The sequence below is a fragment of the Phocoena phocoena genome, chromosome 13 (assembly GCF_963924675.1).
Source record: "Phocoena phocoena chromosome 13, mPhoPho1.1, whole genome shotgun sequence".
NCBI lineage: Eukaryota > Metazoa > Chordata > Mammalia > Artiodactyla > Phocoenidae > Phocoena > Phocoena phocoena.
Window position 1 is genome coordinate 7,699,057 of NC_089231.1, and position 15,713 is coordinate 7,714,769.

General features: G+C 36.1%; 1 protein-coding gene across 1 annotated transcript in view; it reads left to right on the top strand.

Moving 5' to 3' along the window:
• RTTN (rotatin) overlaps nt 1–15,713 on the top strand; it is a 138,450-nt gene that overhangs the window by 45,023 nt on the left and 77,714 nt on the right. Inside the window, exons 19-26 of the mRNA XM_065889552.1 lie at nt 830–929; nt 2,968–3,056; nt 3,403–3,520; nt 5,093–5,189; nt 5,826–5,894; nt 9,538–9,726; nt 10,359–10,598; nt 11,839–11,983. Coding sequence (XP_065745624.1) covers nt 830–929; nt 2,968–3,056; nt 3,403–3,520; nt 5,093–5,189; nt 5,826–5,894; nt 9,538–9,726; nt 10,359–10,598; nt 11,839–11,983 — 1,047 coding nt within the window. The remainder of the gene's footprint in view (nt 1–829; nt 930–2,967; nt 3,057–3,402; nt 3,521–5,092; nt 5,190–5,825; nt 5,895–9,537; nt 9,727–10,358; nt 10,599–11,838; nt 11,984–15,713) is intronic.

Consider the following 15,713-nt stretch of genomic DNA (forward strand, 5'->3'; position numbering starts at 1 on the left):
TAGACCAGACCCCGAGGCCTGTGGTAGAGCCACATGCAACACAATGGATTTTTTAAAACAGGGAAACACATTCAGTGTTCTTCTAACCTAAGTGTTCGGGGCCGTCTGATGGCCCTGGCAGGAGGATTGGAGAACCTTCCATGGGCCACATACCAGGTCCTGTTGGGGAATTCCTGCGTACTGAGTCACTGGTATCACTACTGCGCCCTGTGTGTCACGTGGAGGAAGGTGGAGTGGGTTTCTAGAACTTTCTTTCCTAAGTCCACATGAGAGCTGCAGGTGGCAGTGGGGGGGAGAAAGGAGGGGTGTGCTCTCGGTCCTTTTCTCCCCACCTTTCCTGTTGTGTTTTGCCTCCTCAGACTGTCCCGGCAGGAAGTGACAGTCAGGGACTGCTGGTGGGGGGCTTGGTCAGAGTGCTGGGCAGCAAGCCCCAGAGAGCTGTCCGCTTTGGGGTCCCTAAGAGGGGGAAGTGGAGAGGGCCAAGGGAATTCCAGCTGGTGGTTTCGGGCAGCAGAGAAATCCCAAGTCACGTGTCTGGGGTTGCTGTTCTCAGGCTAGCCTGGAACTACCCGTAGTGATGCTGTGTAACTTGGATGGTTAATGGGTCATGAATGCTTCCTAGCGGAAATGTACGGTAAGAGGAGAGGCTTATTTGACATGATGGATCTTTGTTTTAGATCCTAACTCCCTCTCTGACCTAGCACATCATTGTTGCAAATGTAAATATATCAGTTACTTAAATAAGTTGGCCTTCGAGCTTTTGTTTTTATAACTGTAGACTTTTACTGGAGAATTGGAAGTAGATGAAAAAAAATTTTTTTTTTTTCAGTTGGAGACTGTTGAAAAGGTATATGACATCTTTATCTCAGACGATATTGATCTTATTTTGAGAAAGTCAGCCGCAGAACAGTTAGCTGTGATTATGCAAGGTAATGTCTTTTAAGGAAAATGCTGCTGAGAATGGAATTTTAGATTGCTGTGTGTAGTAGTACTGGGGGTTGGCAAACTGTGGTTTGTAGGCCAGTCTGGCCTGTGGCCTGTTTTTCTTTTGCAGCCTTCAAGTTAAGGATGGTTTTTACATTTTTAACAAAGAATATGCGACAAAGGCCATATGCGGCCAGCAAAGCCCAACACATTTACTATCTAGTTCCTTAAAGCAAAAGTTTGCTGACCCCTGGTCTAGATTATTGTTGTTTGACCTGTGGAATGTCATTTGATAAAATTATCTTTCTTCTGAAATGTTGATATAATTCTAACAGTAAATTGCTTGTTCCTGTCTCAGTTTACCTAGTATATGATAGTTCAGTTTGTTCCATCTGGCTTAGAGAAATCAATCAAATTGTACTTTGTGAGTAGGTAAGATAAAAATAATGCACTGTAACTATGTATTTTCTTTAAAAGTTTATTTTTAAAAACAACTAGTAAAATTTACTCTTAGCTTTGTGTGTAGTGTTATTATTCTTTGAGTTTTTAATTTTTTTCTATATGTGATGTATGTAATTTAATGTTTGAGAGAAGTAATTTTGCATTTACATAAAAATATTTTTTTAACTTGGAAGGTGGGGTATGATGGATATTCCCATCCTGACATTAGTGGAAACTGGAATGAGAGAGTAATTTGAAAGATCATATTCAACATATTTGTGCTTTTAATAACAATAATAGAGACTACAGAAAATAAGGCTCAATCAAATGTGGAGAGCCTTGGCTAAGAAGATTAAAGAAAACTTTTAGAGGGTATTCTTTCAGTATTGTTTAACATTTCAAAAATGAAGCTTATGATTTGGGTATGCACTATATTGGAGGGTAGTGGAAACTAACCTTTTTAAAGTGGCAGCTAAAGGTAGTCACAGTGAAAGCTACAAATTAAATATCAACTTTATATTTGTACGTCTTTCTCAATGAGAATATAGGAATACAAACTAAGAAAATTTGTCTGCAAGTTGTGAAATACTTGTCACTAATCTATAAGAAACTAGAGTTTTTGGTGCTAGTGATAGCTAGTATGTGTGTGTGTGTGTGTGTGTGTTTGTATGTGTGTGTGTCCTAGTCTGTTTGGCCTGCTATAATAGAATACCATAGACTGGGTGGCTTATAAACAACAGAAATTTATTCGCACAGTTCTGGAGGCTTGAAGTCCAAGATTAAGGTGCCGCAGATTCAGTGTCTGGCGAGGGCCTGCTTCTTGGTTCATAGGTGGCTGTCTTCTCCCTGTGTCCTCACATGAAAAAGGGGCAACAAAGCTCTCCTCTTTTTATAAGGACATCGATCTCATTCAGGAGGGCTCCACCCTCATGACCTCATCACCTCCCAAAGGCCCCATCTCCACGTACAGCCGCACTGGGGATTAGGTTTCAAGCGTGTGAGTTCTGCGGGGACAAACATTTAGACTGCGGCAGTGTACACACACACACACCCGCATGTATATGTTTATTAAAAAAAAGAGGTCATATTCTCTAGAAATGTGTAGAGTGTGTTACAGACCCTTTCTTTTATATTTGCTATTAATAGTTTGAGGTTAAAGATCTTGTATTAATATTGATAGAAAAATGCAAGTCATATTTACATATTAGCTTGTGGAGAATTCTAAACATTTTGAGATGATGGATTTGGAACAGAGAAGAAATGTCCATGAAAGAACATAAAATAATTTTCCATGTACAAATAAAAGTGTTCATTTGTATATTTAAAATTCTAGTCCTTTTCAGAATCTGAGCTAGTTCATTTAACTATTCTTCTTAAATAGCTTTTTTTTTTATATTACAGAAGTAAGATGTGCTTGTTACTTAAAAGTTTTCAAATTGTTCAAATGTGTATAAAGTAAAAAGTTTAAAGTGTCATCCTCTAATTTTCAACACTAGGTGTAATTATTTTTAAAAGTTTGAAAGTTGTGTGGCTGTCTATTCTATTTTTAAAACTATAGAAAATGTTCTTTAACTTTTAGTAACTTTTTCTTTTGGTCTACAGATATTAAAATGCATGCTGTGGTGAAAAAATTATGCTTAACTGACAAGATAATTGAGTATTTAAATAAATGTGTGAGTCAGGATGGAGAGGTAAGACATATTTTTACAGATTGGTTTTTTTATCAATTAAATTTGAAATGAATTCAGCTGGATTTGGATGAGTATTTGGAGTTTCAGTCTTGAGTAACATCCTTGTTCATTTTTTTTAATTTCTAAAAGTGAGATCTCTAAAGGAAAACCTTAACATTTCTATTAGATGTATAAGCAGAAGTATATACAAAACGTACTTTCAGTGGAAAATCTTAATATTTGCATTTTAGTTTCACATGATTTTGATGAAAAAGCATGACATTTAGAATAAGATGATGTTATAGTATATTTTATCTCACCTTAGAATTGATAAAAATAAATAACTGTGTTTTCCCCTGCTGGCCAGGTAATAGAGTGTCTAGTACAGCCAAGCCTCACGCTCCTGAGGAAGGTTCTCTGTGCTGACCCAGTCCTGCGTGTTTCCCTCTCCCAACAACCTTCTCTCTTGACCCTGCTGTTCAGAGGTAAATAAAATACATTCTGACAGTAATGAGAGCAATCTTCAGCTTTAACTGTTTATTCTTTAACTGTAGGTAACATTTTCTTTCCACTTTACTAACACAATAACAAAGTTTATTAGTGAATATGCCACTGAAAAAACCCATCGCAGTGGAAAACGTTTAACACTTTTGTGGGAATTTTCTTAAAATCCTGTTACAGAGTAGACCTTAGGGCTGAGAAGGGCTGAAGCCTCTGATCGCTCTCTGCACCTTGATGTAGCTGTCGTTTGGTGCTCAGATGGTCAGTTGTTACCTGTAGAGAGAGAGAGAGAGCGCTGCAGCTGCTGTCACTATTGCCTCTTTCCAGTGTCTGTTTTCTTCATTCTTGTTTTGTTTGTGCCTTTAGATCTGATGCTTTGCTGTTATAACTGATTATGTCCTTGAACTGGCATTCAGAGTGTATAGACTCAACTTGTGGGGAGTGGGAACTAGACCATCCTGAATGACTCTGAACATTAACTTACTACATTTTCTAAAGTGTGATTTTTTTTTTAACCTTTTTCAGTTTGGTTGTAATGTATTTAGGTGGAAAAATTCCATGTTATTTTTTTCTCTTCTTTTCTGACTGTTCTCAATAGAGAGCTTGGTAACATTCTGTGCTATTTTCTTTCCTAGAAATGTAGGCCATTGCTTTTAAATATTCTACAAGAGACATCTTGATCAAATGTCTCAATATGCCTAACCTTGTCAATTATCAGGCATGTAAGAGATTAATGATACTTATGTTCAAAATATTATGAGTCATTTTATTTTAGCGTTTTCTTCTCTTCTAATGGCTTCTGCTTGCCAAGTGTATAGGACACAGTTTAAGTAGCATTGATAAAGGTTCAAACCAGGTAAAGTTCTAAAGAGAGTCAATGTGTTCGGCTTCATAAATTTTGAATAGTGTGTAAAATTTTATAAGTTTTTTTATAGATTGATGTGCAAGAGTAACAGTTCTGGATCTCTAGTTTTCTTTTATCCTGTTAATAATTGTCTTCCTGTTAACCTCATTCAGTAGAATTTAGTTCCTAGTTTACCTTTACATTTATGATTTTGATTTAAATTATTCAAGCAATCAATTATGAGCACCTACTAGATTCAAAGGCATTTTCTAAGCTAACATAATCTGTACCCTTTTAATACTTTTTCGATCTCATTGATGTTTCCAAAAATTACTTAAGTGAGCCTGAAAATGAATTATAATATCTCTCATTAATGAATTTAGGGCAAAGTTAGTTTTTTAACTAGGTACTCAACAAGGAAAATTAATTCCTCAGCAAACATTTATTGAGTGCATACTATGTGCTAGGCCAGTAGTGTCTGTATCCTCCAAACCTACCAGATCAGAAACTCTGTTTTAACAAGCCCTGCAGAGATTTGCATAGATTTGAAAGTTGAGAGCCACTGTTTTCATGATGTCAGTTTATCTGGGTTAACATCGCATTTCTCTGATAATGGCATCTCTTCTTTTCGAGTTAAGATATTTTAAATTTGAAGTTCATTCTTTCTAGAGGTAAAAATATTTTATAAAGTTATGCTTCTTTTTACTTACAGTTTCCTTGATATTTCATGAAGATCGTACCATCGTGACTGAAGTTGGAGCATTATTTTGTCTTCTGTTATTTGATGAAGTATCAAGGATGGATATGTGGTGAGCTATAAGAGTTTTAAAAGGTTTTTACTCTGAATTGTCTGAGTTTCTGAGGCAGTCTTATAGCAGTGCATGGACATTTCTGACTTAGGAAGCTTCTGCTTTCTATGGTAGATATACATGGTATGATTTTTGGTTTGAGTAGCAGAATTATGCATATTGGCTCAAAAAGTCACCCTGAACTTTTATTGTTCAACATTACTAAGTACAAAATTTGATAATTACTATAATAAGTTTTGTCATTAATACGTTTTTTGGTATATACACTCAATTTTGTGTGTTTTTTCTTTAATATTTAATTTTAAAAAACCTTGGGGAAGATGTTTATGATGTAATATCTGATTTAACACTGACCCTGAGCAGGATCAGTGGGAGAGAGACACAGAGGCCACCTGCCAGTACAGTGTCTGCATTGTATGGGTCATTTATTATATGGACTTCTTAAAGAAAAGCATAATTTTCTCTTCAAAAGCAAATCCGGGTAGTGGCACCATGTTATAACTATACTAAATGATAGAACCAAATGCAGCTCTTGATTTGAGTTTCAGTCAAGGAAGCGAAGCAAGTTGTGTTTCTTAGACAAAACGATGGTCTGCTCAGTTGTTTCTTTCCTTTTGTGTTTCTTTTGTGAAATAGGTCTGATAATCTTTCCAATAAACCTTCTTCACCATCAGTCTTCAGTTTGCCTGTTTCAGTTTCTAGAAGGTAAAGAATTTATTTCTTTGATTTTCTCAAAGATAGAATACTGTTACAGAAAGGGAAATCAAAATCAATGATTTGTTAAAGTTTTCATCTAGCGTTTCATCACATGACTTGTAATGCTTTAATCTTTCCTTCATGCTGGTGCTTCTGACAGTTCAGTAAGTGTACATCCCTGTCGCCAAGTTTTCGTTTTGATATTGTTCAAGTCTACACAAAACTTGAAAGAACTATATAGTGAACACTTGCATACCCTTCAGCCTAGATTCAGCAACTGTTAACACATGGGTCTGCTTTTCTGTCTTTCTCTCTCTCTCTCAATACATTTATTTATTTTTACGTAATCTTTATCCCCAACCCATTTAAATATAAATTTCAGACATAATTTTACTTCCCTCCCAATTATTCCAGCATGTACCTCCTTAAATTAAGGACATTATCCTATATAACCACTGTACCATGAATGGTCACATCTAAGAAAATTAAAAATAATTCTGTAACATGATCCAGTTTCTCCAATTACATCCCAAATATCTTCTATAGATTTTTTTTTTAAATGCAGGATCCAGTCAAGGTTATGAATTGCATTTGGTTTTCATGTCTCTCTAGACTTTTTAAAAAGTAAATTGTTTTCATTGAAGTATATATAAGATACATAAAGTTTACAAATCCTGAATTTTTCCAGATAAATACACCCATGTAACTAACATGTAGATTAAGGTACAAAATATCACTAGCATGCCAGAAACCACTTGTGTCCTTCCTTATTACCTTCCAGTGCCCACAAAGATAATTCAGTTTTCATTCCTGTTATTATACATTGTTCTTGAACTTTATATTCTTGCATTTGCCTTCTTTTGCTCAACTTGGGTACAGGGTACAGATTATGTTGCCTTAGCAGTATTTGACTTATTTTCATTTTTGTGTAGTATTCTGTGTAAGAATATTCAGCCGTGTAGTTACCATTCTATCACTGATGGACATCTGGTTTGTTTTCTGTTCGGGGCTATTATGAACAATGACCGCTAAGCATCTTCTTGGACACATGTGGATCAGAGGATATTTATATGTTTAGCTTTAGTAGATGCTACCAAGCAGTACCAGAGTGGTGTACTGGTTTACATCCCTGCAGCAGTGTAGTGGTCCCAGATGCTGCACACCCTCTCCAGCTCTTGGTATTGACATCACCCACTATCCTTTTATATACATAGATATGTGAATGAATGTTCATAACAGCTTTATGTATAGTAACCAAAAGCGTGAAACATCCCAAATGTCCAACAGCAAGAATTGATAAATGACCTGTGCTATACTCACACAGTGAAACACTATACAACATTTAAAAACTACTTTTTACACAACAACATGCGTCTCATAGACATAGGGTTTATGACATAATCATAGACATAATGTGAAAACAGCCACAAGAGAGTATATACTGTATATTCCATTTATTTAAAGTTCACCAACAAAGTTGATCTCTGGTGAGAGAAATCAGAATAGGTAACAATAATAGTTACCTCTTGGAGGAGGGCTAGGAGAGTAATTGACAAGAAAAGGGAACAAAGAAACTTTCTGAGGGGATGGAAATGTTCTGTGTTTTATTCTGGGTGGTGGTTACACAAATGAACACATATATAAAAATTCATCAGGCTATACACTTAAAATCTGTGTATTTTAAGGGTAAGAAAGTTATATCTTAATAAAACTTTGATTAATTTAAAAATAACATTTTATAGCTTGCTAGATATTATTACATGTAGTATAATCATTTTCACTGCTGTGTAATACTCTTGTTAGACGATACCACAGAGTATTCATTCTCCTGTCGTGGGGTATTTGGGTTGATTCTGGGTTTTTGCTCCTGTATACATCCCTGTAAACATTATTATATGTATCTCCTGGGATATGTGTCCAATAGTTCCTCTTGGATATATCCTTAGGAATGAAATTCTTTAGTTGTAGACATCACATTCTTTATGGTCTTTAGGTTTGGCTAAATAATAAAACACACACAACAGTAGGTCATGCTTGAAATGTGATTACCTGTGTGGGTGCTGGGGGCTGTCTTGGCATAGGAGACCCACGTCCCAATAGAAAATGTGATCTCTAGGAAGCATGCCATGGGCATAACGTCCAGGTCCCCGCAAGGCACATCATGTATGAGAGCCACAGCACTCAGGGATACTCAGAGCTGTGGCTTCCCACTGTACATTTGCACACAGGTGTGGGTTGTTTCCACACCTCCCAGCCCAGATGCAGGGAGTTATTGTCGCCATAAGCAAAGCGGTTTAGTAAAATTGTTGACATTCCATATCTATTTGGTTGTCCTGGGGAAAAGGGTCAGAGAGTTACCTCAAGATCAAGGTTGTCCATACAGAAGAAATGTCAACAGTAATTTCTTTACACATAGTAATGTCATTTTAAAAATTGTCCACATGGTGGATGTGTAGTGGTTTCTCAAACCGGTCCTGATGTAATACCCTTTGCTTTTTATTATTTTCTTCCTTCTGTGTTCTTCAGGTGTAATTTGCAGTACATTTTATAACTTATTGAAAGCTTGACCATTGATTCACAGCCTTAACTCTTTTCATTTAGTGCGAGTCCTTTCAAGGAGGCTCTTGTGTCATTTTGACATGGCTTCACAAGCCTTTTAGTACATTCTTGCTTTCTGGCATGAAGAGATGTCCACGGTTCACCTTTGATTTCCCTATTTCAGACCTAGCATTAGCCATCTCTCTAAGGAGCCCTGGTTACTTCTAAGGAAAATTCCAATTTTTAAAATTTATTATCTTTTAAAAAATTATTCAGCTTCATTTATATACAGAACTCTACCTTAGCCTCTTTTTTTTGAGATGCATGAAATGCAAAAGCACACTAAATTTCCCCTTAAAAATCCTACCCAATTGTGTTTCTCTAATATTAGTTACCAATACAAGAATTAGGGGTTTGGGATATGTTTTATAAGCAAAATCATTCTTTAACATTTGAGATGCTAGGCATTGCAGTCCTGCTAAACACTATTAAATTAACATTAACTAGTTTAAGAGATACTGCTATTGAATCTTTCCTTAGATCTAAAAGTATTTCTGGGTTCTCTTGGTGACACACAGTGACTGAGCTTATTGACGGTGCAACTGTGTTCTCAGGTGAAAATAGTAAGTTGTGATTCTGTCACTTAGTGACCCCTGTGAACATAAGCAATTCATTTAGCATCTTTAAGACTCATTTTGATCATCTGTAAAATGGATTTCATGGTGCCATGCCAGGTAGCTGTCAATGAAAGGTAGATAACGTACAGTGTAGCGTAAAGTAGACATTTGTGTTTCGGCTGAACACCTTGTGTGTGTGGTTACTGGAGCCATGGGGGGCCTCGACTTCAAGGGGCGTCAGTCATCTCTGCAAACAACCCTAATACAACACAGAGTATGGTAAGTCCTCAGGAAAGAAGTTTAATCAGGTGTTTTGGAAAGTTTAGAGGATGGCAAAAGAATAAAGCCTGGTAACTGTTCAAAACTGGGACCGCGTGAGAGATCTTTGTATTGCTGTAGAATGGGAGGCGTAGAACTAGCCCTCATTTGTGGCTCATTCTTTTGAGTAGCACTTAAGAATTTAAAAGTATGTAATTATTTTTCTACATTTTCTATAGGTATCATCTACCAGTACATGTACTTGGCCACCATGCTGTGAGTCCTTACTCCATAGTTTTGCCGTTATCTGCTGAGTGTTTGGCCTTGAAGCCGGTCTCAGATATGCTGAGAATAGCTTGGAACCTATCATGGTATCATGGGAGTGATAATCTGTTGAAGCAAATGAACTCTGAAACTAAAATCCAAGAGTAAGTTGTTACATGTAGTAGAAAAGCATTCACATCTACGTAATTATGATTAATTAGCTAGGCCTTATTTTTCCTTTAGGTCAAGTAGCTTTCTTTTTATCGTCTGACCCTGCTTTCTCACTGAAGATTATAATTTTTACTGTGTTTTAAAGATTACATGTCATTCATTACTTTTTAAAAACTATCACACAAAGAAATTTAAATTAAAAAGCATTGTGCTCTATGCTGTTTTGGAGATTATATAAAGTTTGGTTAGTTAACAGATGTAATTCACTAGGAAGAGTGCTCTGGGTTAGGGTAGAAGCTTAGTAAATACATACGTGAATTGCGTTATCGTCACTGGGGTGATGACGATGACGATGACTTTTAAATACCTCAGTATTCTAATCTGTCAGTACTTTCTCATTTGAAAGCAAATTATATTTCTGTAAGCAGGAAAATGTCAATATAAACATCCCCATGCTGGTGTGAAACCCTAATATTGACAGATACACATCAGATTTTCTTTTGGCTGTGAGTCACCCTTAAAAGGAAACAAAACAGAATTTGGGGGAGACAGTTTATAATAAAAATCACTGTGAGCTTTTCTTTAATAGCTTTGTATTGCTCTTTCTGCTTTTCTTTTTGCTTAGATTTCTAGATACATTGAAGTTATCCACTGAGGACACCCTTGCTCTGAAGATGACGCACACAGCGAGCGGGCTGAAGGACTGCCTCCGCTCCATTGTTCAGGCTGCAGCCCACAGGGGCGTGAGGGCTGCTCTCACAAGGATGAGTTTTTATCTTCTGAATGACAGGTTGTCTTTCAAGGGTGGCACTGGCCCATGTGGGATTACCTTGAAGTCCTTGTCTTGGCACACCACACTAAACAGGTCAGTATCAGCTCAAGCCTGCTGGTTTCAGAGGCCTGGATGGAATTGTATTTGGGTTCATCTCCACGTGTTTGAAGTTAGGAGCATGTGTTCTCATTGTTGGTATCATGAGAGAAATGCTTTTTAGAAAGAAAAATTTAAGGATTTTTATTATCTGTAATACAGGTCTAATAATAGCAAAAGAGAAAATTTTAACATAATTACTGCATTTTGGAATTATTAATAAATTGTTATAATTTTTACAAATATTATAATTATTATATTTTTATATCCTAACATAGCAAATCTTATTTTTTATCTCACAGAAGTAAATGATTAGGGTAAGACATGGGTAAACAAACTGAATGTTTATTCCTGTCCATATTATATCAATAAATGAGCTGAGACATCAGGGAACTGATTAAAGGCTTGGTAACTCTGGCTGTTTTGTTTTGCTTTCTTTCGGTCTGTTCTTAAGTAAATTATCTCATTTTTCTTTTTCCTCTGAATTTCATGGAGTTGATAGCCATGTGGAGGTCCTTTAGTAGTTTTTGGGAAGGCCCTGGCTTGTAAATTTAACACGTTTAACTGGTAGCAGATGGCTGCCTTTGAAACAAGACTGATAAGCAGCCGTTGCCAGCAGTTTTACATTTTCGTCTTCATGTGACTTTAGTATAAAATGTATAACTCTATTAAATGGAAAGTGTGCCATTTTCAAAATGCAAGGTTATCTGAGTTTCTAAAACGTGGGCTCTTATTTAGTGTAGCGCTCACAATTCGGATATCTAGTTCACCTTTTTCAGTGGTGTGCTGTCGCCAGCTAGGACTGCCCTGTAAGAGAGGTGATGGTTAAATTATCTGGATTTTTGCAAGTTAGTTGTTAAACACAACCACTCTTAAAATTGAACTTTGTAAACTTACAATTAAATAAATTATATTAAAAATAAAGGTAATGGTTATGCAGAGTCATGGCTTCCTAAGTATTTTACAACATTTTCCTGTTATCTGTGCTCTCGGTGTTATTTATATGGATTCTTTCTGTGCTGTGGAAATGCTGTATAATGGTGTGCTGCAGTGCCTGTCTCCACATCTGTGTGGTAGATTGGAGGATTGCAGTCAGCCATGGCGGGGTATTTACACTATGGAAATTGGCAAACACAGCAAATCAGCACCCCACTTCTCAGCAGGTTGTTAAATACTTATCCGCACGCAACTTACTTTAAAGAACTAGAAACCATGATTACTGTCTTCTTTATTGTAGATTTTTACAAGTACTTCCTGCTTGCACCGAAGATGAGAAACTGCTAATAGATATCATACATTTTCTAAATAAGTTATTGAAGGAACAAAGAAAAAATGTATCCGTAGAACTTCTAAACTGGCTTCTCGAATTACTTCTTAGACATGTAAGTGTTGTTAAGGAATTTGAATTTTAGGTTTGGCAAATGATATATTTGTAAAAATCATTAATACTGTATATGAAAATATGGAAAAGTATAATTTTTACATAGCCCGTGTTTAGCCAAGTAGTCCTTATGTTGTAATAGATGGCTTTTAGCAATATGCCTTCCTGACGTGATTGTTACTAGGTTTAAGTTAAAAGTCCGTAGCCTAAATGGAACCTTCAGTCTTGGCGTTTAACGAAACCTGTTGTATATGTGAGCTTTCAGCAGCAGCTGTATTAAGTGAGAATCTTGGAGTGGGGGAGTTCAAGTAGGGATGTGGAGGGGCAGTGAGGGGTAGTGAGGTGAGGTTGGAAGGACTCAGTCAGACTGTGCTCAGGCTTCATGTAAGTTTACTGTAGTGTTTACCCGTGTTTGCCCCCCACTACTCTACTTTTTGTAGCTGACTGTGTTCTGAGAAACTTGCCAAGAACCCAGGAAGCTAGCTTGTTTTTTTATCTTTGGCCTGTATTTTTTTTTTTTTTGCAAATACTATATGGATTTACTTAATCTGGTAAAGATAAACCTTCGCACAAACAATCACGAAAAAAACACATTAAAATTAGAAAAAAGGGCCTAAACTGAAAAAGAAGATAATAGACCTTATAAAACAAATATATTTCATTATATTTTAATACATTTGCAAAGCTCATTTAAAGACGTGATTTTCTATAAAAATGCAAGGAGCTAATATAATGTAAGTTAGAAATTCTAATTGAGAATACTTTTAAAATTATTTAGAGATTTAAAAAATATATATATGAATGTTTATATGTGTATAAAGCTTGTTTAGATGTTTATTATTTTCTACCTTATTGTGGATTGGTGAAAATAGGGACCGTTTCGTTCACCGTTGCATACCCAGCGTCTACCATAGTGCCTTGCACATAATGAGCTCTCAATAAACATTTATTAACTCACTAGTAAACATATCACTTTAAGGAAGCTATGTAGTTAATTACAAGAAACGCACATAACCTTAATTTTGTAACATGTTAAAATACAACAAATGGAAACTATAAATTCCTAAAACTGTAATTGCTGAGTCAGTTACAAGTTGCAGAGATACATGTGTATATGTGTTTGTATTGAGTTTTTTTTTTTTTTAAATAGGTAACTCTTATTTTGAATGATATGATGATTTTCATGATTGGGGTTTTTTTGTTTTCCGTGAATTGTCCCTTGATGCCCTTGCTAGTTTTGCCCCACAATTGGGTTTTTAGTTTTCTCTCGCACGTGTGTGCTCAAACACGCTCGCTCGCTCTCTCTCTCTCTCTCTCTCTCTCTCTCTCTCTTTCTTTCTTTTTTGGTAACAGAGGAGCCCTTCATAAATTAGAAAGATTAGCCCTTTATCTGTGATATGAGTTGCAAATGTTTTTTTTTGTCATTAGTCTTCTGACCTTACTGTATTTTGGACTTATTTTCCTATTTTGTCTACCCCTTTCATCCCCTAGCTTTTGTTAGTTATGTTGTTTCTACTTTTCATCTTTTATAGTACTTAATTGTGTTCCATGATCAATCATAATTTCCACATTTAGGTATAGTGCTACAGGTGTGTGTGTGTGTGTGTGTGTGTGTGTGTGTGTGAAAAACCTGACTTCTCACCACCTCGACCGTTATCACTCTAGGCCGAGCCATCACCGCCCTTCTCCCAGGTTATTGTTAGGTCTTCCAGCCTCCACCCATGCTGCCTGTGGTTCTCAAGACAGCTGCCACAGGGATCTTAAACTTAAGTCACATCATGTCCCTGTTCTCAAAATCCTCCACCAGCTTCCTCTCATTCAGATTAAGCTCCATAGGCTACAAGGCTCTATTTGAGCTTGATTCTGAGTATCTTTCTGATCGTCCCTCCTACCACTGTACTCCACTCCTTCTTTTCCAGCCACATTGGCCTCTGGTTGTTTTTCAAACACCGCACTCATAGCTCCCTTTGCATTTCTTTTTCTCTCTGGCTGGAATGTTCTTCCCCTAGATATGTATACAGCTGACTACTGCACTTGAGTCAGTGCTCTGTTCAGATGTTAGTCATCCTTATCATCATAATGTAGCATTTCTCTGTGCCTGACTCTGTGCCTTCTTAATCCTATTTTACATTTCTTCATTGTACTTATCGCTCCCACTTGCAGAATATCTTTGTTCATTTTCTTTCTACCCCACCCCACCCCACTAGAATGTGGGCAGTGGGAAGACAGGTTATGTTGTTTGTTTCATTCACTGCCATGTTATTTTTGTGTAGTCATAGGTTTTTTTTATAGTTTCTAAATTATGTGTCTTCTTGGAAAGATCTGTTTTCCAGAGTTTGAGAAAACACTCTCATGTTTTCTTTTATGATACTTAAGGTTTTATTTTTGTTTACATCTTTATTCATCTGGAATTTCTTATGATGTAGATTTTTTTTTTTTAATGGTTAGCAATTTTCTCATGTCATGTCTACCCATGATTTGAATTGGCACCATTTTTTAAAACCAGAAACTGATTTCCTATATATGCATGACTTTGTTTGAATGTTGTATTATGTTCCTTTGATATGCCTGTATTTTTCTGAAGAACTACATTTTAAAATTATCATAGCAAATTTTTCCTTAATAAAATTTATTTTTTATATTTTTCTCTGGCTTTTTTTTTTTTTTTTTTTTGCGGTGTGTGGGCCTCTCACTGTTGTGGCCTCTCCCGTTGCGGAGCACAGGCTCCGGACACACAGGCTCAGCGGCCATGGCTCACGGGCCCAGCCGCTCTGGGGCATGTGGGATCTTCCCGGACCAGGGCACGAACCCGTGTCCCCTGCATCGGCAGGTGGACTCTCAACCACTGCGCCACCAAGGAAGCGCTCTCTGGCTGTTTCACTTCTATTTTCATTTTCTGAAACATGACAGAACATTTGTCCAGTAAGAGGGCATTTATATGTGAATTTTATTGGTTTCTGTATGTATGGCAAGAAATACCTTAAGCATAGTTAAAAAGACATGATAAACTGAGAAAATTATTTATAACACAAATGAGAGACAACATACTAATTTCCTTAAATTATAATTTTTGAGTCCTTATTAAGATGATTGCACTTCCAGGGTACATAGATTTATTGTTCAGTAAAGTTTGCTCTTCTGTTACTTTCCCAAGGATGATTTCAAAGTACTGTATTTACTTCCATTTTCTCTTATTTTTTAATTATTAAAAAAATTAAGGAAGCATTCAGGCAGTTTTTTTCTGGATATTTTTAATAAAGTGAACAGGAAAACCTATTGTCATAGTTCTTTCAGCTTTTAGTCCTGCTTAAATATTTTATAGATTAGACATTAAAATATTATTAAAATAATGTCCATGAAGCTTTTCCTCTGAATGAGGTTTTTGATAAATTGATTTTTGATCTGTAAATTTTTTATAACTTCATAATCTTTTTACTCATTTAAAAAAAAGAATAACCTCTAAAACAGTCTCCTTCTTCGTTTAGAGTTCTTGTACACTGGGAGCTGTGGTTGCTTTGGTTTGTGAAAATAGCAGATATATGGTGGGCTTTAGTTTTAGAATCTTTTCTTGAAAATCTGTGCAATAGTTAAACGTTTGCATATGACTGTAAATAGTATATAACAATAGAAAAATTAAAATATACATACCTAAACTGTGTAACTATAAATAGGTAGTTAAAACTTTACATTTAAATGATTATGAATTTTGTAGTATGTCATGAATGCTGATA